General features: G+C 40.5%; 2 protein-coding genes across 4 annotated transcripts in view; one reads left to right on the top strand and one right to left on the bottom strand.

Moving 5' to 3' along the window:
• LOC133537332 (semaphorin-4B-like) overlaps positions 1-20,966 on the top strand; it is a 156,582-nt gene extending 135,616 nt beyond the window's left edge. For all 3 annotated transcript variants that reach the window (XM_061878370.1, XM_061878374.1, XM_061878365.1), the window contains 4 exons: positions 165-280; positions 952-1,109; positions 6,819-6,910; positions 14,288-20,966. In XM_061878370.1, the coding sequence (XP_061734354.1) occupies positions 165-280; positions 952-1,109; positions 6,819-6,910; positions 14,288-15,057 (1,136 nt within the window). In that variant the 3' untranslated portion in view covers positions 15,058-20,966. The remainder of the gene's footprint in view (positions 1-164; positions 281-951; positions 1,110-6,818; positions 6,911-14,287) is intronic.
• Positions 20,967-22,363: 1,397 nt separating this feature from the next.
• On the bottom strand, positions 22,364-25,215 carry serf2b (small EDRK-rich factor 2b). Its single transcript, XM_061878382.1, has 3 exons — positions 25,060-25,215; positions 24,021-24,129; positions 22,364-22,737 (listed from the first exon to the last, which is right to left on the bottom strand). The coding sequence occupies exons 1-3, from the start codon at positions 25,190-25,192 to the stop codon at positions 22,659-22,661; spliced, it is 321 nt and encodes a 106-aa protein (XP_061734366.1). The 5' UTR covers positions 25,193-25,215; the 3' UTR covers positions 22,364-22,658.
• Between the last annotated feature and the right edge of the window lie 2,440 nt (positions 25,216-27,655).

Genomic DNA, 27,655 nt, shown 5'->3' with positions numbered 1-27,655 from the left:
GGCATAAGTTTTTTTGTTTTTTTTTGATAAGCCTCATTAAAGTCTGTTTCCACCAAGCAGTACATTTGAGTTAACTTTATTGCGCTACACTTGTCAGTTTTGGCAATGATAATATTTTGAGTGCGCCAAGTTGTTTTACTGTTTTGCTCTGTGTTGTCATCCAGACGACGGCAAGCTCCACAAGGCCGTCAATGCCAACGACAAGATGCACATCATCGAGGAAATGATTCTGTTTCCGGACCCGCAGCCTATCCAGCACATCGAACTGGATCCTCAGAGGGTACATCATACCTCTTAGATTGTAATCATTCATTTAAGTCAGAAGAGGGGAAAAAAAAACACTGCACAAGAGCTAAATTTACCCCGGCTCAAGCTGCCTGAAGACGTTTCTCCCCACGGGGGCCATCCCGTCGAGTTTTCTTAAGAGTTATTTCACCATCTGGAGCAGAGTTTATGATCCTCTCTGGTGTTTTAGCTGCGGCTCAATTTCATTACCTTTCTTTGTTTATGACATAATGGCCTGTCCCAGGGCCGAAATGGACTCTTATCGAAGATGATATAATTCTAATAAAGTACCAGATACATTTCCATGTATTCTGGGCTATGAAAGACTAACAGCCTAATCACATTGTTTGTTTAAAATATTGCTGTTAAAGATGGCCTTAATACAGACTGAGTGTGCGTGTGTGCGCATGTGTGCATGCGTGCATGCGTCCGTGCTCACTCCGTTAATGCTGAAAAGGCTGCGTGTCATCCACTGGCCTCACCACCATGTGTCCTAACCGCAATTTAACTACCCTGCTGGCACCAAGCAAAAGCACATCTGGCTATATTTTGCGCTCTATTTAATTATACTCTTCTTATTGTCTTATGCTTTTAAAAAGTGCATGTGCTTTTATATGACAAAAATGCAAATAGCAAACATGTTTTTTCGGCTCCTCCCACCTGCAGGGTCTGTTGTTCGTGTCATCCTATTCGGGCTTGGTGGAGGTGCCTGTGGCCAACTGCTCCAACTACCTGAGCTGTGGAGAGTGCGTTTTGTCCAGAGACCCATACTGCGCTTGGAGCGGGCGCCTGTGTCGTGACGTCAGGATGGCGCCGCCTGACAGGTACATTATTGCCAATGCAACAAATCACATGTCAAGATGCGCAGTGCAACGCCTACAAAACGAAAACACTAGAGTGCAATGGAATCCCTTAGATCAGGGGTAGGGAACCTATGGCTCTAGAGCCAGATGTGGCTCTTTTGATGACTGCACCTGGCTCTCAGATAAATCTTAGCTGACATTGCTTAACATGATAAGTAATAAACAATTCCACTGGTAATCATAGTGTTAAAAATAACGTTCAAAATATAAAAAAATTCTCATCCGTTTTCTATCGCACCTGTTCAAGATGTTGCATTAATGGTAAGAAGTATTATATTTATTATTGGTTCACTTTAGAATAACAATGTTATTACATGGACTTATTATACTCTAAAAATGTTGGTCTTACTTAAAAATGCAAGCATTTAGTTGTATTCAGTGTTAAAAAATATTATATGACTCTCACGGAAATACATTTTGAAATATTTGGCTTTCATGACTCTCTAAGCCAAAAAGGTTCCTGACCCCTGCCTTAGATTGACCACTGTACGTACTTGTACCTATAGAAAATAAAGGAAACATAGATTATCTGTTCCAGGCTCAAACTGTCATCATCAAAAAACAACTTGTTTAACATTCTGAAATTGTACACAAGTTTAAAAAGAAATTGGATGTCTGTATTATAAGTTAAAAATAGTAGTTTTTTGTATTAGATCAGGGGTAGGGAACCTGGGGCTCTTTTGATGACTGCAACTGGCTCTCAAATAAATCTTAGCTGACATTGCTTAACAGGATAATTATGAATAATTGCGCTGGTAATCACAGTGCTAAAAATAACGTTCAAAATATAAAACATTGTCATGCATTTTCATCCATCCATACGTTTTCTACCACACTTGTTCAAGAAGTCGCATTAATGGTAAAAAGTATTTTATTTATTATTGGTTAGCTTCAGAATAACAATGTTATTAAAAAGAATAAGAAACTTATACTCTAAAAATGTTGGTCTTACCTAAAAATGCACGCATTTAGTTGTATTCAGTGTTAAAAAATATTATATGGCTCTCACGGAAATACATTTTGAAATATTTGGCTTTCATAGATCTCTCAGCCAAAAAGGTTCCCAACCCCTGTACTAGATAAAGGATGCCTATACGAAAGAAGGAATTACACATTTGCAGTTATACAAGTGAAAAAAAAAGAAGTCAACTGCTGCATTTGTGTGTATATAGTGAATAATGTAAGTAAGTAAGCAAGTAAATTTTATTTTTATCGCTTTTCACAGATAAAAAATCTTGAAGTGCTGTACAAAACATGGGTGAATTAAAACAATAACTAAATTATACCATCATAAAAAGGACTTAAACAATATTTAAAAAGTCAAGTCTATTAACTAAAATCTTTTATGAAAAGCGAAGTCTTCAAATGTTTTTTAAAAGTTAACACGTTCAAGCTCAAGCAGTGACTGGTGCAAGTCATTCCAGAGTCTGAGGGCTGCAGCCTGGAATGCCAGGTCTCCTTGGGGTTTAAAATGAATTTTAGGGATCAGCGATATACTGAACGTCCCACCAGGCAGCGCATGAAAAGTCAAGACTAAAATGTTTAACTCGATGCCAATGAAGACTTTATGCAATGAGGGATATGCGGGTGGCTGTCAAAAGTCTGGCAGCCGCATTCTGTACAGACAAGTGTAAATAAGTAGATTAGTCAATGCAAGATGAGAATGATAATTTCGAGATACGATTTTGATAACAAATATCTCACATTAGAGATATTTCACAGGTGATAAAAAACTATTTTTGGTCAGTTGACAACAGTGAACCTCCAAAGACCTTGACTGATCAAAAACAATCCCAAGGTTTCTGAAGCTGGTTTTAACAGATGCACCCGAACACCAAGGTAGTTCTTGATCAGGGGGATCTTTTTTTTGAGGAGCAATTATCAGAGTTTCCGTTTTTTTAGTCTTTATCTGAAGGAAATTCGAAGATAAACAGTTTTTGATACAGAATATGCATTTCAACAACTCAGATAAAAAGTGAAACTTATTAATTAAAAGAGCAATGCAGTTAAATATAATCTGCATAGAAATGATAAGAGGCATTTTCAAAACCACAGATGGTTTCAGGTAAAACAAAAATAAAACAGGCCCCAGAACAGAGCCCTGGGCAACTCCAAATGAGAGCTTGAACACATTGATTACCATGTGTTAAAAAAAAGCAAATTAAAAGTTATTCCATTTATATGAGAGGTAAACCACTGGAGAACAGCACCAGAAAACCTCCTTTCAGATTTGAGTCCATTAATTAGTATACTGTGAACCACAGTATCAAAAGCTGATGTCAAATCGAGTACAACCAAAACTGCGTTGTGACCAGACTCAGCGGCTGTCATCACGCCAAAGGAAACTTTCAAAAGGGCTATTTTGGTGGAGTGGATTGACCAAAAGCCAGATTGATATGTCGCATAAAAATAATGCTGTTCCAGAAATATGGTTACCTGCTGGGATACCACTTCGTCCATGATTTTTGACATTATGGGAAGTTTTTAAAAGGGCTGGTAATTTATAGGCTCCACCGAATCAAGATTAGGCTTTTTAAGAATGGGATTCACCACAGCATTTTAAAAAAAGCTGGTGACAAGTCATCCATCCATCCATCCATTTTCTACTGCTTGTCTCTCTCAGGGTTGTGGGGGGTGCTGTAGCCTATTCCAGCTGCACAACAAATTAATTTAATTAATTACCGGTATTTGGTCATTATCACCCGCAGCTATGATCACAAGAAAATGCATATTGAGGTGTTCTGATCAAATAGTGATATCCGATGTTGGATGATATTGGCTTGTATCTAAAATTTCCGACTTAACCGCTCCAATACAAGCTTTCCTTATGTGTGTTAACGTGTACAAAGCTGGACAACCAGTTAAGAGCAAAATGTTTTTCAATAAGCACACAAGGTTTTGTTTTTCTTGTATTTTAGAGAAGTAAACATTGTAGGTTATAGGCTACTAGGAACTTGCAGCTACACAACAGCTAAGCACACAATAGCACACAAGCTAGATGTAGGAAATAAGGGTCCTTTATTAAAAAATATTGTAGTTTAAAACATGGCATTTGTCATTATACACAAGTATCAAAAAATGTATAGTTGCATATTACTTACAGTCACTGTAACAACTACATCAGTGCCCGGCGCAAGATGAATTCTCCAGGGCCTGGAAAAGCTCATCTCCTGGGCAAGAATGAGCTTTAAACCAACTAAATCCAGGTTGATGGTTCTGAAGAAAGGAAAACTGGCAGCCAAGTTCCGCTTCTTCGTGGATGGCACAGCAATCCCATCTATCACCGAAAAAACGGTCAAGAGCCTGGGCAAGGTCTTTGACGGTAGTCTCAAGGATACTGCAGCAATCCAAACGACCATCAAGGAACTGGAGACGTGGTTAACGGCTGTAGACAAGTCTGGCTTACCTGGCCGGTTTAAGGCGTGGATTTACCAGCATGGCGTCTTACCCCCCTGGCCTCTGTTGTTGTATGAGGTTTCTCTGTCAACAGTGAAGACTCTGGAGAGGAAGATCAGCAGCTACCTCCGCCGATGGATGGGCTTTCCACGCAGCCTGTGCAGTACAGAACTGTATAGGAAGACCAACAAGCTGCAGCTCCCTTTTAGTAGCCTGGACGAGGAGTTCAGGGTCTCTCGCACTCGAGAGGCTTTGCTCTATCGTGACTCCAAGGACTCTAAAGTGGCATCAGCAGGCATCGTGGTGCGAACTGGCAGGAAGTGGAGAGCTCAGGAAAGCCTGGAGGTAGCTGAGTCTCGGCTGAGATACAGGGCCCTGGTGGGCACGGTGGCTACAGGCTGTGCTGGGCTGGGATCCTTCCCCCAACCACACTATAATAAGGCACAGGATAAAGACAAACGCCAGCTAGTCCTGAAGGAGGTGCGTGCAGAGGTTGAGGAGGAGCGAACCAGCCGGATGGTGGGTATGCGGCAGCAAGGAGCATGGACAAGGTGGGATGGTGCACTGGAGAGGAGGGTGACCTGGTCTGAGATCAGGTTGGCTGAACCCCAGCGCATTAAGTTATTGGTTCAAGCTGTCTACGACGTCCTACCCAGCCCAGCCAATCTCCATCTCTAGGGCATGAATGACTCTCCAGCCTGTGTGCTGTGCTCCAGGAAAGGCTAGCTGGAGCACATCCTAAGCAGCTGCTCTAAAGCTCTGCGGGAGGGCCGCTACCGCTGGCGGCACGACCAAGTGCTGAAGACCGTTGCTGAAGTCATAGCTAAAGCTGCGGCCAAAAACAACAGCAGCAAACAACAACTTGGCAAAAGGAGAATTGCCTTTGTTAGGGCTGGAGAGCATCCAAAGTCAGCCTAAACCAGCAGCCGGTCTCCTTACCTCAGCATTGGACTGGGATCTTCGAGTGGACTTGGGCAAGCAGCTCAAGTTTCCAGAATACGTCACAACAACTTCGTTGAGGCAAGACATCTTGCTGACATCGGTATCTTCACGGCAGGTGCTACTGATAGAGCTGACAGTTTCTTGGGAGGATCGCATAGAGGAGGCACACGAGCCGAAGCGGTCAAAGTACCAGGAGCTAGTCGAGCAATGCCGCAGAGGAGGCTGGAAGGCATGCTGTGAGCCCATTGAAGTGGGGTGTAGAGGCTCACTGTGTAAGGTGTTTACACTTCTTGGCATCACAGGTGATGGGAAAAGAAAGGCCATCAAGGCCACCATGGAGGCAGCAGAGAGAGCCTCTAGATGGCTTTGGATCAGGAGGAGCGAACTGTGGGCCAATGCTACTGGGACACAAGCTGGGGTCTGATCAACCCTGGCTGGGTCACCTGAAGGAGGGGGTATGATGTTGAAAGACCCGAAACCCCCAGTGATCTCAGGCACATCACTGAGGATGTGTCCCAGTGCATCTGAGGATGTATCTTACAATCAAAAAAAAAAAACAGATATATGTAAAGTCTCCAAGGCTTATTAGAAAGTTTTCAGTAACATGTCCGCATCATTTAACTTACTACACAATACCTTATCCGTCCATCAATTTGCCCTTAATGATATGAATTATTGTGGCCACTAGGTTTTGCAAAAAAAATTTGAAAAATACCACTCCACTTCAACTTAAAGACAACATAAGTGAATTCCAGATAGATACATTGTATAACACCTACCATTATCCTCTGCTTAAGTCATTTACCTTGATCAAGCTTTTTTCTAGCATTCCACACTACAAAATACCAATATGAGTCAATATCAATATTGTATCGGAAGTTAAAAGGTTGTATCGGGACACTCCTGATATTTTTTTTGAAACACTGATCAATTTGCTAAAAAAAAGTATATCTCTTTTATTTCATAGCATCAATAAAATGTTTAATCAAATCGTTGATAGAATTGACCAAACTGTAAATGTCCAACTTTGAGACACTAACTGCACGAACAAGCACTTTTTTACAGGAATACATTACAAATCTTAACAGTTGTTCAATATCAGGGGTATTCTACTTCACAGGTTCCAATAACTATTGACATATTTTTGTCAACCTAAATGACAACAAATGAAAATGGGTCTGTCAGTTTGATGTCCCAAACTTACACAAGAATGTAGTTCCATCTGCCACTATGAACATGTTCCTCATGAAAGACTAGCGGAGAATATGAACACATGTCGCTTAACTCCAGCAGTCATGTTTGTTGTTTTTTGTCTGTCATGTTTTTTATCAGCCACTGGCAGCAGGATGTGGAGGAGGCTGACACTTCGGCCATTTGTAACAGGACGCTGTCCAGCCCCAGATCTGCTCGACCCACAACTGCCCGTGAGTGTAACGCCATAACGTGTAGTTCACAAGCAGTACATTTGCATGTTGAGGGGAACTGGTGACTTTTTATCAGCTTGTACAACACAATAATCAAGTTGACATTGTTTTCAATGTCTGTACTGAAAGTTAAGCTACAGGCCTGTTAGCTTTGGTTTTAGTTAGCACTTTATTGAGCAAGGAACCATATTTGATCATACTAAATTTTTGATGGAAAATTTTAATTGATAGACCGCCAGTAATGTTCACCTTTGCACTTGTATTCCTCTAGGTAAATAACTACTGCTAAATAACCGTAACAGTACTGGACAATGATACTTTTTGCACTGAATGTCATGTTTACATCTGTAATAGGTTTTCAAAATGAGTTAAAAAAAATTCGCCAACCCAACGTCAAACTCAAACATCTACAACAGATCATAAGCAATAACCGTTTGACTTTTTGACTATAAAATAATTATGTGTTGCAGTTCTAATGTGCAGACAAGTTATTAACAGTCAATACATCAGCAACCAAAACTAATGGCACATTTATTACAAAACTAAATGATATAAAAAGTAATGAATGTTTTATATTCTAAAAAATACTTTAAAAGTAGATATAGATGTTGAAATAATTGCTTAATGTTTAATTATTTTATCATTGCATTCCAATAATAATTGTGTAATGTATTTTGAAATGTCTTTAATTTTTATTTTGAAAGTTAAAATGTAAAAAGTCCCCGCAATAAACTCCAATGATTGACAAATATTTTTAGGCAAGCTTCTTATAAATGACACACAATAAATATTTATGTATAGTGAGGTATTTGTATACAGATATACATTCAATTCGAAGCATGTACAGCAGGGGTGTCAAACTCAAATACAAAGTGAGCCAAAATTTAAAACTGAACAAAGCCGCGGGCCGAGGTTGAACAAATTAATCCTTTAATAGGGACCCAAACAAGTTTTGCATTGAATATTGACCAAGCAAGGCTTATATAACTTCATAGTGACATGCAAAATCCAGTTTTAAATAATAATAATTAAAAAATATCAATGGCATATCAAATAAAATAAAAATACAGATTGAATGCCTCTTTTCGGCGGCGGGTTTGAGTTGGGATGGGGTTTGGTGGTAGCGGGGGTGTTTATCGTAGCGTCCCTGAAGAGTTAGTGATGCAAGGGGTTTTGGGTATTTGTTCGGTTGTGTTTATGTTGTGTTACGGTGCGGATGTTCTCCCGAAATGTGTTTGTCATTCTTGTTTGCTATGGGTTCACAGTGTGGCGTATATTTGGAACAGTGTTAAAGTTGTTTATACGGCCACCCTCAGTGTGACCTGTATGGCTGTTGACCAAGTATGCCTTGCATACACGTGTGTGTGTATGAGCCGCATATATCATGTGAGTGGGCCGGCACGCTGTTTGTATGGATAAGAAAGCGGAGGTGGCGACATGTAGAGAACGCCAAACAGGGGCGGTTCTAGGCATGCTTATATAAGGGACGGCGTGGCGCATTGGGAGAGTGGCCGTGCGCAACCCGAGGGTCACTGGTTCAAATCCCACCTAGAACCAACCTCGTCACATCCGTTGTGTCCTGAGCAAGACACTTCACCCTTGCTCCTGATGGGTGCTGGTTGGCGCCTTGCATGGCAGCTCCCTCCATCAGTGTGTGAATGTGTGTGTGAATGGGTAAATGTGGAAGTAGTGTCAAAGCGCTTTGAGTACCTTGAAGGTAGAAAAGCGCTATACAAGTACAACCCATTTATATGAGGGGGCAGTCAGAAATGTGAAGGGGGCATCCTGTGTACACATCATGCTCCAGCACTTTTTTTTCTGTGCTTATAGTAACGATGCTTTCTTCATTGAAATGGGTCGTTAGCTATGTGTCCAACCCCAACCTGGAGTAGTGGATTGCACTTTGTCAGGCCTCTACCTTTAGACCTGTCCAACTTGGGTGTCCCACCTGAAGACTAAGCTCCTGCTGGTATAGCTCTTACGGTCACTGAGGCACGCAAAGCCCCTGACCACAATAAGGTGGCAATCCCTCAGGGGGGGAAACATTAACAGCGCTGCCATATTTCCGACAGGGGAATCAGAAGCAGGCGTCTCGCACCACAGAATACTCGAGCCATGGTCGTGTGCGGTACCAGGCAGGATTGAATGATCTTATTGTTGTACCAAATGCATGATTAGGGTAACCACCCAGTATTGGCTGAGATGGTGCGTTGCCATTTAAGTCACTGGGTAGCTGAGCAGGCTGCTTTGGGGGAGCGCTTGTTGGGGGGACAGAGGGAGCTGGTGCAGGAGAAACAGCGCTTGCTGGTGCTAAAGGTGCAGTATTGCTGGCTGCTGTCCCTGATGTACTAGCAGTAGCATCATTGCTACTACTACATGCAGGAGCAGGACTAGACTTTTTAAATGCTCTGAAAAATGGATGCATTACAGAGCATTAACTTTCTCTTTGTGAGCTGCTGGAAGCTGGAGCAGAAAATAAGCTTGAACAACAACAGAAAAAACCCGCTGTGATTACATGAAGAAAAACAACAACAGTGCAGGACTACAGCCTGGGGCGGGACTTCACGTAGGTGTCTGTCAGACACAGGTCACTTGTCTTCAGTTTGTCACATGCAGTGGACGTGGGCACTCATCTGGGCACAAAATTCATTCACTCCAATGTATGTGTGTTGCGCACTTGCTTGTAAATTGATGAAAACGTTTTTGTTTTTGTTTTTAGGTGTCTTGGTCATATCAAATGAAACTTATAATTTGTTTATTACAAAATGTAGATTGAAACATTAAAGGTTGACTATGTAGAATTACAAGAAAAACAACAGAAAAAGAATTCCAGCAGTCGATTGCCAGACCGTTGCTAAGTAAAACGGGCCGTTGCTAGGGACTCCGCTCTGAACAGAGGACAGCAGAGGAGGACTGCTAAGCTGTTTCATTTTTACCGTCATTAACAGCATCATAAATGACTTGTAGCTTATTACAGGGACAGTGGGGGCTCTCTGCCTTCCAAACCACTGCTGCTCAGAGCCTCCGCTGTCACTGCTCTCGTCAAGTTGTAAATAAAAAAATAATAATAAATAAAGGAACTCCGTAGCACCGAAAGTCCGCGACGATAAACGTGTTTATGACAGATAAGACTACACAAATACACCCATCCTAACAAGTATATGATAAAAGTAGACCACTTTTCCTTTTCTTTTACTTTCATACTGCAACAGTGATTGGATGTTTACTGAGGGCTGAGGGGTGTGTGCGGGTGTGTGTCTGCTGCGCAGCCTGTGGAATGGTGAATACACGCACAGCGGAGGGAGGGATGAGAGGGAAGCCGACACTACTAAATCGTGTGTGTCCCTTTTTCGGCTGATTTTTCCGCTAGTGCAGATAATTTTGTCAACTTGTAATTTAGTAATTTTGTTAGTTTATTAAAATTTGCTTTCTCAAATTTTGATTTGAGGGGGCAAGACATTTATTTAAGGGGGCTCTGCCCCCTCTTGCTCCTGCGTAGAGCCGGCCATGACGCCAAAGGCAGTGCTTTTATGGCCCGCCCCCAATATTATTGTCCGGGTGGAAGTCGGGAGAAATTCGGGAGGGGCACTGAACTTTGGGAGTCTCCCGGGAAAATCAGGAGGGTTGACGAGTATGAGTATTAGTGGTGAATGCGGTGTTACAGCGGCGGGCCAGCTCTAATGTTAATTTGATATTGCTTCAAAAGCCAAATGAAATTACATGGCGGCCCAAATTTGGCCCGCGGGCCAGAGTTTGACACCCATGATGTACAGTATCTCCATATTTTGTATTTACTTTTATAAAACAACACACCTTCTGTCCGACTTTCCCATAGATTTTTCTACTGAAAAAAAAGAAGTCCAACATTTTTTTTTTTTTTAAAGATTGTTTTGGTCCTTCTGGTCTGATAAAATAAGATTGTAGAAACAGTAGAACCTCAACTTACAAGCTTAATTGGTTCTGTGACAGAGCTCTTAAGACAAAACGTGTGTATCTCGAACATCTCCCATTGAAATCAATTGAACAGCATAATTAACAAGTAACATGCTATTTGAAAAAAATAAATAAAAAAGCTACACGGTACAAGAAATATTGCATGATGAACAATACAATAGCATGTACTACTAACAACTACTAGTAGTTTTATGAATTGATAGAACAATTATGTACTGTATTTACCTTGGAGGGGGGACTTCTATGGTATCAGCTGCTTTTCTGTCAAACACACTATCAGCAGCTTTTTCATATTTTCATGGATAAATGTTCACCGTTTAGATAGTATATTAATATCCTTGGCTGACATAAGACTCATTCTGCTTCAGTACGTTGCAGACTAGCAGTGATATACACAAATAATTTATTTGCTCCCATGGTTGGGAAACAAAGTTATGTCCATCTCTAGCTCTAAGCTAATGCTAGCGAGTAAGACCGGATGTTTGGGTCGGATCTTATGGGGTTCACTTTGACATCTGCTAAGCCAGACCTGGGCAAATTAAGGCCCGGGGGCCGCATGCGGCCCGTTAAACTTTTCAATCTGGCCCGTCGGACATTCCCAAATAATTTTTTTAGATCTTTAAAGGGGAACATTATCACAATTTCAAAAGGGTTAAAAACAATAAAAATCAGTATTTTTTGAAGTTTTTTTCAAAATTTTACCGGTCTCGGAATATCCCTAAATAAAGCTTTAAAGTGCCTTATTTTCGCTCTCTGCGAAGACACTGGCCATTTCCCTGTGACGTCATACAGTGCTGCCAATGTAAACAAACAATGGGAATACCACAGCAAGATATAGTGACATTAGCTCGGATTCAAACTCGGATTTCAGTGACTTAAGGAATTCAACACATTACGCATGTATTGAAACAGATGGTTGGAGTATGAAAGTATTGAAGAAGAAACTGAAGCTATTGAGCGAATTCATAGTCATAGCATGGCCGAATAGCTGCGTTAGCATCGCCGGTAAAATGTGCGGACCAAACGATCAGGACTTTCGCATCTTTTGACACGGGAGCAACTTAAATCCGTCGATTGGTAAGTGTTTTTTTCGCATTAAATGTGGGTGGAAGGAAACGTAATATAGTTGCAAATGCATCTACAGGTTATCCATACATCTCTGTACCATGTCTGCTTTAGCACTGCCGGTAAATAGCATGTTAGCATCGATTAGCGTAGCATGTTAGCATCGATTAGCTGGCAGTCAACATCAACAAAACTCACCTTTGTGATTTCGTTGACTATCGTTGCAAATGCATCTGCAGGTTATCCATACATCTCTGTGCCATGTCTGCTTTAGCACCGCCGGTAAATAGCATGTTAGCATACATTAGCGTAGCATGTTAGCATCGATTAGCTGGCAGTCAACATCAACAAAACTCACCTTTGTGATTTCGTTGACTATCGTTGCAAATGCATCTGCAGGTTATCCATACATCTCTGTGCCATATCTGCCTTAGCATCGCCGGTAAAATGTGGAGACACTCCGGCACATTCAATGGAGGTCTGGCGGCAGATTTCTTGCCACTTTCGCATCTTCGGGCCACTGGTGCAACTTGAATCCCTCCCTGTTAGTGTTGTTACACCCTCCGACAACACACCGACGAGGCATGATGTCTCCAAGGTTCCAAAAAAATAGTCAAAAAAACGGAAAATAACAGAGCTGTGACCCGGTGTTTGTAATGTGTTGAAAATGAAAATGGCGGGTGTGTTACCTCGGCGACGTCACATTCTGACGTCATAGCCTCCAGCGCGATAAACAGAAAGGCGTTTAATTCGCCAAAATTCACCCATTTAGAGTTCGGAAATCGGTTAGAAAAATAAATGGTCTATTTTCTGCACCATCAAGGTATTTATTGACGCTTACATAGGTCTGGTGATAATGTTCCCCTTTAAGATGGAAACTAGCCGCCATTATGATGTGCAGTGATGTTTTCAAATTATAGTAAGTCGTGAACTTTACAAAGTATTTCAATGGTTGGAATCTGCGCTTTTGCATGATATACTAGTTACTATGGTAATCGCTCGCGTAAGTTACAGCAGCTCAGACAAGGCACTAAGCAGTGTGGGTGGGGAGCGTTTCCACAGAATGTCAGCCTGAAATTCGGGTGTCAGGGACAGACGCGGAAAGGGATTTTTACAACATAGTTCTAAAGCTTAGTGATGTATCAGATTGGAGGTGGGTTTGGTTTTTTTCCATATTTCACTGTTTGTTGCATTTTTGTTGCGCTTTGCTTGATTGTAAAATATGTCAATCGAAAGGGGCTGTGACGTTCATATGTTGTCAATATTCAGTGTTTTATCATTCATAGTTAATATTTTAAATCCCACATTCTTCATTTTCATGTACATTCTGGGTGTCTCATTCAGTCAAAAAATGTAAAATTCCATTTTGTTTTTTAAGACGGTCTGTCATAACGTTTTTAGCATTCAGACATTATTGTGACGTTTTGTATTAGTGTTCCTAAAAAAAAGATATACCGGCCCCCCAGACACATTTTTTTTCTCTAAGTTTGGCCCACCGAAGCAAAATAATTGCCCAGGCTTGTGCTACATGGCAACGATGCTTGTAACTCATATTTTTGTAACTTGAGTTAGCTGAGAGAAACCCCTTTTTCAAAATACTCTTAAGTTGAGGTATTACTGTAAATGCTTTCATTGCAATTTGATTGATTGATTGATTTATTGATACTTTTATTAGTAGATTGCACAGTACAGTACATATGCCGTACAATTGACCACTAAATAGTAACACCCGAATAAGTTTTTCAACTTGTTTAAATCGGGGTCTACGTTAACCAATTCATGGTACAAATATATAGTATCAGCATAATACAGTCATCACACAGGTTAATCATCATAGTATATACATTGAATTATTTACATTATTTACAATCGGGGGGTGGGATGAGGAGCTTTGGTTGATATCAGTACTTTAGTCATCAACAATTGCATCAACAGAGAAATGGACCTTCAAACAGTGTAGGTTTTACTTGGTGGGATATGTACAGCGAGCAGAAAACATTGTGAGTTCAGATAGCATAAGAACAAGTAAATACATTAGAAATACATTTGATTATTTACAATAGGTCATTTATAATCCGGGGAGATGGGATGTGAATGGAGGAGGGTATTAGTGAAGGGTTGAAGTTGCCTGGAGGTGTTGTTTTAGAGCAGTTTTGAAGGAATATAGAGATGCACTTAGTTTTACACCTGTTGGGAGTGCATTCCACATTGATGTGGCATAGAAAGAGAGTGAGTTAAGACCTTTGTTAGATCGGAATCTGGGTTTAACGTGGTAATGATCAGGGATATTACCGTGTGTATTTTTTCAAGTTTTGCCGTATTTATTGTACACGTATTTATTGTTGTGTTGCTACATAGGTGGTTCCCGTTGCCAGCTCATCACGGTGCCCGCCAACACTTTCCGGGTGCTGCCCTGCAAGCTGCGCTCCAACCTGGCCGAGAGGAAGTGGCGCTACAGCGCCAGCGCCAGCCAGTTCCTGTATGCCACGCCCAAGGGCAGCCTGGTGGTGGTGGCGCAGGTGGACAAGATGGAGACCTACGAGTGCTGGTCTGAGGAGGAGAATTTCCGCCAACTGCTGGCCAATTACTGTGTCAGGGCGGAGCCTCGCCAGGAAAGCACTACCATGATGGGCCACTCCCGGACGCCGCACATCAAGCCCGTGGAGACCATGATCCTGCCCGGCGAGTCCCGCTCGGAGCAGATCCACACCAAGACCTACTGGAACGAGCTCATCGTGGTTTGTGCCCTGCTGGCCTTCTCCTTGGTGGTCTTCTCCTTGTTCGTCATCTATAGGAACCGCGACCACATGAAGTCCATGCTGAAGCAAGGCGAGTGCGCCAACATGCAGCAGAAGAAGCCCAGGATGGCGGGGAAGCCCACAGAGAGCCTGCCGCTCAACGGCAGCACCATCCCCGTCTCCACCTCCGACCACAAGGGCTACCAGACGCTCAACGACAACTACATCTGCAGCACGCCCACACGGGAGTCCTCCCCGGAGAGCAAGAGCTTCTCCGACGCGTCCGACGGGCGACCTCTCAACGTGAAGGAGAGCCACGTGGAATACTCGCCCACGCTCCCGCGGCCTCGTGTGCGGTTAGGCTCGGAGATTAAAGACTCCATCGTGTGAGACCGGCAGGACATTTTTTTATTTTGCTCATCTTCCTTTCTGTCCTCGCTCTGAAGCCGGAGGTCCGTTTGCGTGGAAAAGCAGCTCATGGCCGCATCTACCAACAGTTTGTTTTTCCGTCACATCCTCATGGCCGCTCGTTGCATACAACTCGGACATCGGACGCTCTATCAGTATTTAAAGCCCCAGTCCTCCAGTTCCACTGCCCAGGCCGCACGAAAGGTACCGTTTCAGGTTCAGGGTGGATGAAAACAAAGTCATGTGACGCATTCTCATCACGATGGAAGACGAAGGACGTCTTCTTTACAGGGAGCGTGACTTTTCTCTCGAATGTATGTCAAAAGTCTGTTTTATGCACCACGGACCTCTGGAGGAGGCGGCCACACTGCGTCACGTGATCGGCAGGTACAGAAGGGGAGTCATGTCCACACCGTTATCATTTTCAGGGTCGCGCAATATCATCGCGCGCGCTGTGCCAAAAAAAACAAAAACAACAAAAAAACAACAACTTGATTGTCTTATCCAAACGCAATAGTTCCATTGTGTCGAGACCACCACTACCCGCCATCTTTGTTTTAGCGTTGCAAAGAGCACTGAAGGGTTGAGGCACAAATAAGAACAAACATGACATGCAAGGTAGGGCTGGTAGTTCAGACTTCTGAAGTCTTTAAAAAAATAAAAATAAAAATTTGGGACACCAACCACCGAGGTACAGTAGGAAAGGGATTCATATAGCCCCATTCCTGGGTGGATCTCGCGTGAGAGGAAGAGGGGGGTCAATAATTTCGCAATGCAGTCATGATAATGGAAAGCGCCAATCTACATTGCAAGTGACGCTCTGGTCAAAGTTGGAATTGCCGCGAAACACATTCTAAAAAACTCAACACTCTCCTGCTAAATTCATCATGTTTCATGTGTCAAGTAAACTGCGACCAATGGTGCAATACGACTCCCCTTCCTACAGTACAAACCACAAACACTACTATACTCTTATCGCTGTCTGTTCTTCTTTCTACACTAATGTACTAAACCGCACAGACTACAAATAACCGGCAAAACGTCAAAACCGAAATGCAATTTTAGCTAGCCAGCTAGCAGGCACAGCAATGTAGATCAGCACAATTGTGTCGTGTGTGCGTGGTGGCTTGTCGCTAGGCAGAATTCGCAGTCAGTCGTTCCTCAAAAAATACAATATGGTCACTGCCCAATGGATAGCAATTGTTTGTTTTTTCTCATCTGAAAGAACAACAAAAGCAGGTTTTACTCACCATGCTGTGTCTTTAGTGAGCAGAAACTCAGACTTGAGAGTTGCACAAAAATATATTTTTGTTCGCCACTCATCCAACAGTGACTGCTGCCCCACAAAAAAAACAAGAAAGGACAGGGAGACTTGGCAAAAATGTGAAATAATTAACAGTCGTCCCCCGCGATTAATTTGTATAGTGATAAACACATTTCCACAAAGTAGGATTGTTATTAACAGATCAAATGTTTTCATAATTCACTACCTTCTAAATTTTTTTTGTTTACAACATTGGAACCATGTAAACATAAAATAACACTCACCGACAGCCTGGAGGATCCTTCAAGCGTCATTCCTACAGTTGTCACCTGGCCACCACAACATGGCCACAACGTGGCAATACTTGGTCACTTCTAAGTTAGAACTGGGATTCCATGAGCCTAAACCCCAGATGTAAGTTAAAAACTCGGTCAACTTGACACCCGCAGCTGCGATCATGAGCGGTGTTGTCAGCATTCCGTGTTAGCATTGCGCTTCCCTCGTTGTTATTCCGCATCACTCAAGCCAGAGCTATGTTACTGACGTCCATGTTGAAGTGCTGCCATACAGTTCATCTCCACTCTGGCCGGTCATTTGCTGACAGTCTTGTTAGCTTGAAGTGCTACCAGCTGTTGTCGTCAAAGTCCCACCAAGGTGGAGATGTGTCAATGATGAGGCAGGAGGTGAAGACGAAATGCATAAAAAATATATATTTTCATGACTATTTACATTGTAGATTGTCACTGAAGGCATGAAAACTATGAATGAACACATGTGGAGTTATGTACTTAACAAAAAACGGGAAATAACTGAAAACATGTTTTATATTGTCGTTCCTTCAAAATAGCCACCTTTTGCTCTGATTACTTTTTTGCACACTCTTGGCATTCTATCCATGAGCTTCAAGAGGTAGTCACCTGAAAGGGTTTTCACTTCACAGGTGTGCCTGAAGCGCATGGAGAGAATGCCAAGAGTGTGCAAAGCAATAACCAGAGCAAAGGGTGGCTATTTTGAAGAAACTACAATATAAACCATGTTTTCATTATTTCACCTTTTTTTTGTTGCCATGTGTTCATTCATAGTTTTGATGCCTTCAGTGACAACCTACAATATAAATAGTCATGAAAATAAATAAAAGGCATTGATTGAGAAGGTGTGTCCAAACGTTTGGCCTGTACTGTGTAACATAACTGATGCATAATAGATAAATAAATAAAACATACGTGTTCCTTTAGGCCAACAATATATAGAATATGCTTCATATATGTGTGTGTATATATATATATATATATATATATATATATATATATACATATATATATATATTAGGGGTGTAACGGTACGTATATGTTTATGTATATATGTGTATACATATGTATATATATGTACATAAATATTTGTGTATATATGTATATGTATACGTGTGTGTGTGTGTGTGTGTGTGTGTGTGTGTGTGTGTGTGTGTGTGTGTGTGTGTGTGTGTGTGTGTGTGTATGTGTGTGTGAATTAAAATGGTGATGTAGCGAGGGACGACTGTACTCCAAAACAAAATTATAAATGACTTTGAAATTCATTACATACAGTTGAATTCGGATAGCAACTTTAAATAAAATAAATAAAAACATATATCTTTTCCTAAAAGAATGGAAGAATTTCCTATTCAAATGTTCCAAACTCCTGTTTCCAAGAAGGTACACTAGCGCCTCTGCTGGTTCAACCAAGTAGTGCAGTCCAACGGCGCCTCACTTCTTTCCAAGGCACAAGTGAGTCACAAGTAAAAGCTGTCCAGGTTCCATGCATGGGATGTGAAAGTGAAAGCACAGGTAATCAGGGAGTTTCAATACTCGCAAGTTGTTTGCACATTTCACTGAAAACCCGTTTTGGAAAAAAAAATGCAACTACTGAAAAACCAGAAAGAAAAGCAGGGACCATTTAAGTACACTACACCATTAAGTACACTCGCTCATGGAGACTTAGGAAATAAAGCAGACTTTTCCAAAGACTTAAGGAAGCTGTTTGAGTTCCAGTAAAAGTACAAAACCACATGTCTTCGCGTATGAAATATAACAATTATAATGCCCTGCTCCCTTGAACACTGACTAGTTATTGCACAGCACGGAGCGCAGAAGTGGTCAGTGTTTATTTTTTTTGCCTCGATTATATCTGTGCTTAATATTGTGTGTTTTTTTACGGGACCTTTATTGTGCAAGGTGTGTTGTAGAGATAGTACCCAGTGAACACTGATCCTTTTCTCCCATGATGCTTTTCTGCCTGCATACACCAGTTCGCTTCCGTCATACCGAGCAGGTAATTGATCAAGCATATCAAAGCAGGGACACCAGCTGGGTTTGCCAGTTAGCTTAGCAACGCTAGGTTGATGCTATTTTTTGTTTTTTTTTACTTAAAAATTGTCTGAGTTTATTCGCATCGTACATATTTCTTAATGTACAATACAAAAGACCAAATGTAATTTACACAGTCAAAAGTGTCTGGAAAGAAGCCAATCTTATTTGAAAACAAGCCTGCTAGCTAAGGCAAGCCAGGCTATTGCTCAATTGTTGGAAATCAACACGTTCCGGTTGAATAATGCAAATATTTTGTAAAAAGTATTTATTTCGTAAATGTGTTTTTAGCTGACCCACAGTCTTTTTTTGTTTTGTTTTTTTGCGTTGTGTTATTGTTTACCTCAGAATCACAAATACTTTATCAATCCCCAAGGGGAAATTATAATTTTCAGCACAATCCCATTTATCGGACAAACATTACAGGGAGACAGAACAGGATCAAACATTACAAGGAGACAGAACAGGATCAAACAATACGGGAAGACAGAACAGGATCAAACATTACAAGGAGACAGAACAGGATCAAACATTACGGGGAGACAGAACAGCATCAAACATTACAGGGAGAAAGAACACGATCAAAAATTACAGGGAGACAGAACAGGATCAAAGAATACAGGGAAACAGAATAGGATCAAAAATTACCAGGAGACAGAACAGGATAAAAACTACAGGGAGACAGAACAGGATAAAAAAATACAGGGAGACAGAACAGGATCAAAAACTACAGGGAGACAGAACAAGATCAAAAATGACCAAGAGACAGAACAGGATCAAACATTAGAGGGAGACAGAACAGGATAAAAAAAATACAGGGAGACAGAACAGGATCAAAATTACAGGGAAACAAAACAGGATCAAACATTACAGGGAGACAGAACAGGATCAAACATTATAGGGAGACAGAACAGGATCAAAAATTACAGGGAGACAGAACAGGATCAAAAATTACAGGGAGACACAACAGGATCAAACATTACAGGGAGACACAACAAGATCAAAAATTACAGGGAGACAGAACAGGATAAAAAAATACAGGGAGACAGAACAGGATCAAAAAATACAGGGAGCCAGAACCGGATCTAAAATTACAGGGAGACAGAACAGGATCAAAAATTACGGGGAGACAGAACGGGATCAAAAATTACAAGGGAGACAGAACAGGATCAAACATTACAAGGAGACAGAATAGAATCAAAAAATACAGGGAGACAGAACTGAATATAAAATTACAGGGAGACAGAACAGGATCAAAAATTACAGAGAGACAGAACAGGATAAAAAATTACAGGGAGACAGAACAGGATAAAAAATTACAGGGAGACAGAACAGGATAAAAAATTACAGGGAGACAGAACAGGATAAAAAAAATACAGGGAGACAGAACACGATCTTAAATTAAAGGGAGACAGAACAGGATCAAATTACAGGGAGACAGGAATGGATCGCTGGCGGGTCTGCCAACTTCCTGCGCCCCTTACAAAAAAGGTGAGATACAGGTAAACAATGGGGGGGTTAAATCAGTCTACAGGTAAGCCTGGACCCATGGAGAGGGTGTCCAGAATGAGGCCAAGGGAAAATTGTAAGTTGTAAAAATGAACATTTTGGCTACCGGCCTGAAAATATTAGGACTTTACCACATCTTTAAAAAAGAAAAGATCCTGCTTTCATATGCTTGATGAACTCATTCAAAGTAAGAAATGCCTTTAGCTAGTGTGTCGTTCAACCCAGGCGTGACATCGCTGCCCAAAATTCAGAAAACAGCGTGATCGGAACAAACATCTTCCGACTAACATTTACACTGACAGCTGCTCAAACTGACATGTTGGACCTTAACTAACACTGTGTTGTATTTATTAATGACCAGCAATTCATTTGGAGTAGCTCCTCCACATACTGTACTGGACATGAATGTAGACACCATCTTTTATTGCTTTGTTTTGAGTTGAAACAGTCACATGATCAGCACAACACAACAGGACTAACGGCATTCATAAATAATCCACTTCTGCAGTCAGTTTCTTATTCACCGCCATAGTTGACTGAATAACAAAAGTAGACAAATGTGGTCTTGCCTGCATGATTTCCCTGTTTTTATTTTTATTTTTTACTTATTATAAATATTATTCGTCGTGTAAATAATTGTGAACTGTATATTTTTTTTTTTTGTATTATGGAGATCAATTGTGACTGTTGTTTTTATTATTATATTGTACATAAAAAGCACTTTATTTTGAAGTTTTTAAGATAAATGATTAAAAAAATAAATGTTTTTTGACAAAGACGTGTGAGTTGTTGTGGTTGCTCTACTTGCCCACTGTGAAGATTGATTTGATCATTTATTACATTTGCTGGCATTTGCCGTCTTCTGCAGGAAAATGTGCATGCTTCATCTTGGGAGTCAGTCATGTGTGAGCTTTAAGACATTTTGCACCATTGAACAAATGTGAAAAGATCTTTTTTGCCACATGCATGCTTATCTGATTGTGAATCTATGCAAATGGGGTGCAGGTCAGTAGAAACCTGCATTTTCTTATAGGAAATCATGCAAATATAAATACATTGCAACATTGTATTATATTTGCATAGACTACAGTGTTGTCTATGCATTTTTGGTTTAAAATACCCTGGTCTTTGCTGCCCTCTAGTGGTGTGATACCAGAATTCAGTCTCCATGTAAGACCGGCTTACCGGCTCGTCAATTGAGACGAAAACATCCACCCAGTTTTATTAGAGTTAAAAATATTAGTGAAATTATAAAATGCTACATCAAAACCAGCTTGCTAGAATGTATGTAAATAATTTTAGTACTCATATTGTACTGAGCCGCTAAAACATTCACTCTGTTTATGTTCCATTTCTGATTGTGTAATTTATTTTTCTTCACAGCCATCTGTGGTGGACTAATAAAAAATCCAAAGAAAAAGCAAACCATGTACAGTTAATTACGATGTGGGCTCCAGTTATGGATTATTTTGTAATAAAATAAGCTATCGATTTTCATTATTCAAGTAATCAAATACAACATTGAATAGCCTCTTGTATTCTGCAAAAAAGTTGTATACATTTCTACCTGCCATAACTGTCATTATTTCCTTTCTAAAATATGTGCACCAGCAACATTAAAATTGAGCTTTTAGCATGTGTGCGTTAATAAAATGTTTTATAAAATGCCCCTCGCTTTGCACCGACACACAATTGCAGCAGATGCCCAGAAACTGTCAGCGTATTTCTAGTTCGAGGCACTTAACTTTAACTTAACATGTGTTAGGAATGTTAACCATTTAAAGTTCCACTCAAGACGATTACATTGAAGCAACAGGATCTAGAACAAAGCTTTCTGCCAATCAAATGAATATATTATTAGTTGCTGCCCTAATGTAGATGCTTACTGAGCAAAGTCCAAATAGATTTGATGCCTATTTTTTTTCCCAGAAAATATTGAAATTGTACTATTTGGGGGGAATAGGTGGCAACTTGTCCAGGGTGTACTGTGCCTACCGCCAGAATGCAGCTGAGATAAGATCCAGCAACCCCCTCCACCCCGTAAGGGACAAGCGGTAGAAAATTGATCGATGGGATAGTTTTACTAATAAACACAAACATCCTCTCTTTAATGTCTGTTCTTTTGTTGCTTCCTCATCAAAGCATTCCAGGTGACATAAAAATGTGCCAGATGTGAGAATGACCTAAAAAGATGTATACTTTATTTCAAAGCCTCATCAGGAGAAAGTATTTTGTACAAGAAAAGAAAGCACAACAATAGTGTGGACAATAGTTCAACTTTCTCCTGCTGCTAAAAACCACCAATGCTCCTCTGCATGCACGCGGCGTATTCCCAATTTCCCCGAAGAAAAAGATCCCACTGCCATTTTTCCCCAAGGAGAGAATTTAAGATCCGTTGGAATGAAGGTGGAGTCTGGAGAATCAGGAAGAGGTGGAGACAAATGAATGGATGTCTTGACTCTGGATCTTCACTTGGACTTTGGGGGTTCTTTTCCTCCATCGGGGCCGCCCGACTTTTTCTGCTTTTGCTGCATTATTTCAGCATCCCTTTAATGCAGAAACACTTTGTTAGGAACAAACTTAGAGCGTACTCGCACAAGGACAATCACACACTTAGGCGCCTAAAGTCTGGCACATTTGGCAAATCTCTGATCTTGACTCAAAATTGGTACATTGAATAATTGGAAGAGGTGGACAAGGACACTGCATGATTGCAGGTCATAAAATGGCTAACACAGTTGCTCAATCGCCAACAGTTTTTCATGATAACCGACACAATCCACAATACGGTAATGACCCCAAGACAAGACCTTATTTGCATAACTTTAACCCAGGTGTCTGGAACCTTTTTGGCTGAGAGTGCCATGAAAGGCAAGCCAATTTAAAATGTACAGTGGGGCAAAAGAGTATTTAGTCAGCCACCGATTGTGCAAGTTCTCCCACTTAAAATGATGACAGAGGTCTGTAATTTTCATCATAGGTACACTTCAACTGTGAGAGACAGAATGTGTAAAAAAAATCCAGGATTTCACATTGTAGGAATTTTAAAGAATTTATTTGTAAATTATGGTGGAAAATAAGTATTTGGTCAACCATTCAAAGCTCTCACTGATTGAAGGAGGTTTTGGCTTAAAATCTCACATTCATTCTTTCCTTAACACGGATCAGTCGTCATGTCCCCTTAGCAGAAAAACAGCCCCAAAGCATGATGTTTCCACCCCCATGCTTCACAGTAGGTTTGGTGTTCTTGGGATGCAACTCAGTATTCTTCTTCCTCCAAAGACGACGAGTTGAGTTTATGCGCTAGCATCACGGCTAACGTTACCCATGCTGTTACCTCTCTGCTCCGCAAGGGCGTATACGTTTGTGACGTATGACGTGACAGTATGTGACGTATGTAAGGTGCACTTGCTGTCTGTGAGAAGGACAGACAAGAAAGAGCGAGGAGAGCCTGTATTGTAATGCTAGCACTGCGTGAGAACGTACTGTATACCCGAATATCACGATATAGTCATTTTGTACATCCCACAGAGACAAACCCGCGATATATCTAGTATATCGATATATCGCCCAGCTCTACCTTGGACAATAAGGTAAATAAACTTAAAATAAGCTATAAGTCGTAACTTAAAATTCCCTTGCTAGTGTGAGTCATAAAGAAGTATCAATAAATAATAGCATTGCTTCTCTCACAACTTAAAAATGGCAAGTCACAGCTTTCCACTATGAAAATAATCAAGACCGGAAATAGTCCACCGAGTCAGTCAGGAATTCCCAAGTTCGGCAAGGAACGGACAGCCTAGTGAGAGCACGATAATAATGCCTTTTACCTCTGCTTCCGAGCAGCAGCCGACAGCCCGTCATCGCCCCTCTTCCCTTTGCCGCTGTCATTCGCCTTCTTGGCATTCTTTTGGCGTGCAAGCTCACGTTGATTTCCCCCTTTAAAAAGGTAGAGCAAAACCACACAATGTTAAGTACATGTGAGCCACACTAATAATAGCTTAATACCTTCAATCAACACAAATAAGGAGAAATGTAATATTGTCTCAACACAACTAATAACATTTAGCATGAAAAAAAAGCGGGTTTCACAGTGGAAGAGGGGTTAGTGGGTCTGCATCACAATACGAAGGCCTGAGTAGTTGACTGGCAACACTAAATTGGGCCTGGTGTGTGAATGTGAGTGTGAATGTTGTCTGTTTTGGCCCTGTGATGGGGTGGAAACTTGTCCAGGGTGCACACCGCCTTCCACCCGATTGTAGCTGAGATAGGCACCAGCGCCCCCCGCGACCCCAAAGGAAATGAGCGGTAGAAAATGGATGGATGGAAAAAAAAGCAGAAGAAAAAGAGCGGGGTGAAAAAAGCAGCAGACGTGGCAAGGGGGCGCTGTGGAGCAGCATGCACACAACAACAAGTCAAGCGTCAGTACAACAGGTCAGCCAATTAGCAATATTTCCCGTAGATTGTGATCGAATACATATTTCACAGACAATTAGTTCGAAAATAAAAACAATTAGAAAAAGACCATTTTGACAACTAACAATATAGGAGCGCTTTGAACATGGTATTGCTCGAAGTCGGTTTCGGTAGGCCCACTAGTGGATATAAGAAGATATTTTCGAATAAAATAAATGTCACAATATATTTTAAGGCATTTTGGTTTATTTTAACTGTCTTTAATCAGAACAGTTTGAATATGGGTGCGCTCTTTTAGTAAAATTAAACATCCCTGAGGGAGGACATGACGTCTGAATCCAGCAATTAGACGGCACCCAAACTAGCTCACAGAAACAACAGGCACAATACGAGCATGCAATTGTTGTGAAGTACATATTGCCTTACGGTAAATTTATATATGTCGATACCCACTGGTCATTTTTGAATTTGACGCGTCTGTAGACCCAAATCCACACGAAAAGCTCAGCCGAAAGGGCCAAAGTCTCCCTCTGCGTCTCCTCCGTCGCTCTTTTTCGCCTGCTTTGGTTTGCGCTGAAATGCGCATGCGCGTGGGCAGGACTCGAAGGTTCCGGGCGCTCATACGCAGTGAATCGCAGAGGTGAGACCCAGAGGAATACAAGGTGTTCAGGAGGTAAACATTCCTGTCATTAGATAAATAAAATGTTTTCAGAAGGTACACATAGATAGATAGATAGATAGATAGATAGATAGATAGATAGATAGATAGATAGATAGATAGATAGATAGATAGATAGATAGATAGTACTTTATTGATTCCTTCAGGAGAGTTCCTTCAGGAAAATTACAATTCCAGCAGCAGTGTACAGAGTTGAGATCAATTTAAAAAAATAAATAAATAAATAAAAAAAAAAGTAAATAATGGGGGTTTAAAAGGAAACAAAATAGAGAAATATTACAAAAAGAATAATATTCTTATCATTAAATAACTGTGTTAAGTGAAAACAATGTACGACAATAGTTATTTTGTGTCAGAGTGGTGGTTTGCTTTTTTAACGCAATATCGATTGAATATTTACTTCATTCGCCATCGGCAGAGCACAAAATTAAAAATTTTTGAAAAATAATAAAAAAATAAATATATATATATATATATATATATATATATATATATATATATATACAGTAGGGCAAAAAAGTATTTAGTCAGCCAACGATTTTGCAAGTTCTCCCACTTAAAATGATGACAGAGGTCTGTAATTTTCATCATAGGTACACTTCAACTGTGAGAGACAGAATGTGAAAAAAAAAAAATCCAGGAATTCACATTGTAGGAATTTTAAAGAATTTATTTGTAAATTATGGTGGAAAATAAGTATTTGGTCAACCATTCAAAGCTCTCACCGATGAAAGGAGGTTTTGGCTCAAAATCTCACGATACATGGCCCCATTCTTTCTTTCCTTAACACGGATCAATCGTCCTGTCTTCTTAGCAGAAAAAACAGCCCCAAAGCATGTTTCCAACCTCATGCTTGACAGTAGATTTGGTGTTCTTGGGATGCAACTCAGTATTCTTCTTCGTCCAAACACGACGAGTTGAGTTTATACCAAAATGGATACATGGATGATACAGCAGAGGATTGGGAGAATGTCATGTGGTCAGATGAAACTAAAATAGAACTTTTTGGTATAAACTCAACAGTCACTAGAAAAATGGCTAAAAATATCTGGTTTTGTTGCCACAATTTGATTTTTTTCATCCTAAACTTTTTTTTTTTCATGCACACATCTGACTGCGACTCACTGAAAATGACACACAATCCACTTTTATGTCACGACCCAGCAGTTGGGAACCATTAGTCAACTGTATAACAGTTACTGTGATATTTCCATGTCCGTCCAGAGTGATTGACCACTTTGCAAAAATGAAAACGAGACGTTACAGTTTACTTCTCAGAAAATGATTCCCTGAACAGACACACAACAGTTGTTCATTTATTCTACTACTGTGGCTTTATTGTTTTGTGTATATTCTATAGTTTTGTGTATCTGAAATAGGATTAGCCACATTGCCGTGAATGGAAATTAAATAGTATAAAAGAACCCAGAGATGTAGGGGTGCTTTATTTTTTGTTTTACTTTTGTAGATGTTAAATTTGTAGATGATTACTGCAATGTATATTTCAAAAAGATTCATTGCTCTTCCTTTTGTCTTTAACCAGTAGCAGTTTAGAAGTCTGGAGTAAAAAAGTGCACAAGTAGGTCAAATGCATTAGTTAATTTCAGGTGGTTAATCAAAGATCCATACAACATAATCTGATATGATTTCATAGTTTAAAGCACTATTTATGTATTTTTTACGATAAATAAGTGCTAATAATGTTTTTGCTTGCGCCCTTTGCACGCTCACATGAATGATTTGTGCCCCAGCTGTGCCCCAGTACAGTATTAGGTCTAGTGACGCCCCTGCTCTGTCTTCATTTTAAGTGGGAGAACTTGCACAATCGGTGGGTGGCTGACTAAATATTTTTTGGGCCCACTGTATATATATATATATATATATATATATATATATATATATATATATATATATATATATATATATGGAAAAAAGTGTTGTTTTTAGCATTTTTAAAAGCCACTACTACTAAAGCTACGGAATAACACTTGTCCTTGTGAGGTTATTAGTTTTAGTTTGTGGAGCAATATGCTCAAAAATCAATTTTTCTTTATAAGGTATTATTTATTTATTTTTGAATATTTTTGGCAGTCTTTGAAGAATAGTCACCCAAAAGGGACAAGCGGTAGGAAATGGATGGATGGACTCACCTTACACACAGAGGTCTCAAAATAAAACAATACAAAAAAGCATTGGCAGTATTTGGCCAGAAGATGGCAGCGTTAGCAAATCATGGAAATGAAGGTTAAAAGGCACTTCAAGTGTTTGTTTTTTTAATGATTAAAAATGGTACACAGGCATTGAACGTTTTGTAAATAATAATTTTCGGAAAAATATGTTTTGTACAGGGCTTCACGGTGGCAGAGGGGT

This window comes from Nerophis ophidion, linkage group LG02 (genome assembly GCF_033978795.1).
Source record: "Nerophis ophidion isolate RoL-2023_Sa linkage group LG02, RoL_Noph_v1.0, whole genome shotgun sequence".
Taxonomy (NCBI): domain Eukaryota; kingdom Metazoa; phylum Chordata; class Actinopteri; order Syngnathiformes; family Syngnathidae; genus Nerophis; species Nerophis ophidion.
This window is presented reverse-complemented; position numbering and strand designations above follow the sequence as displayed.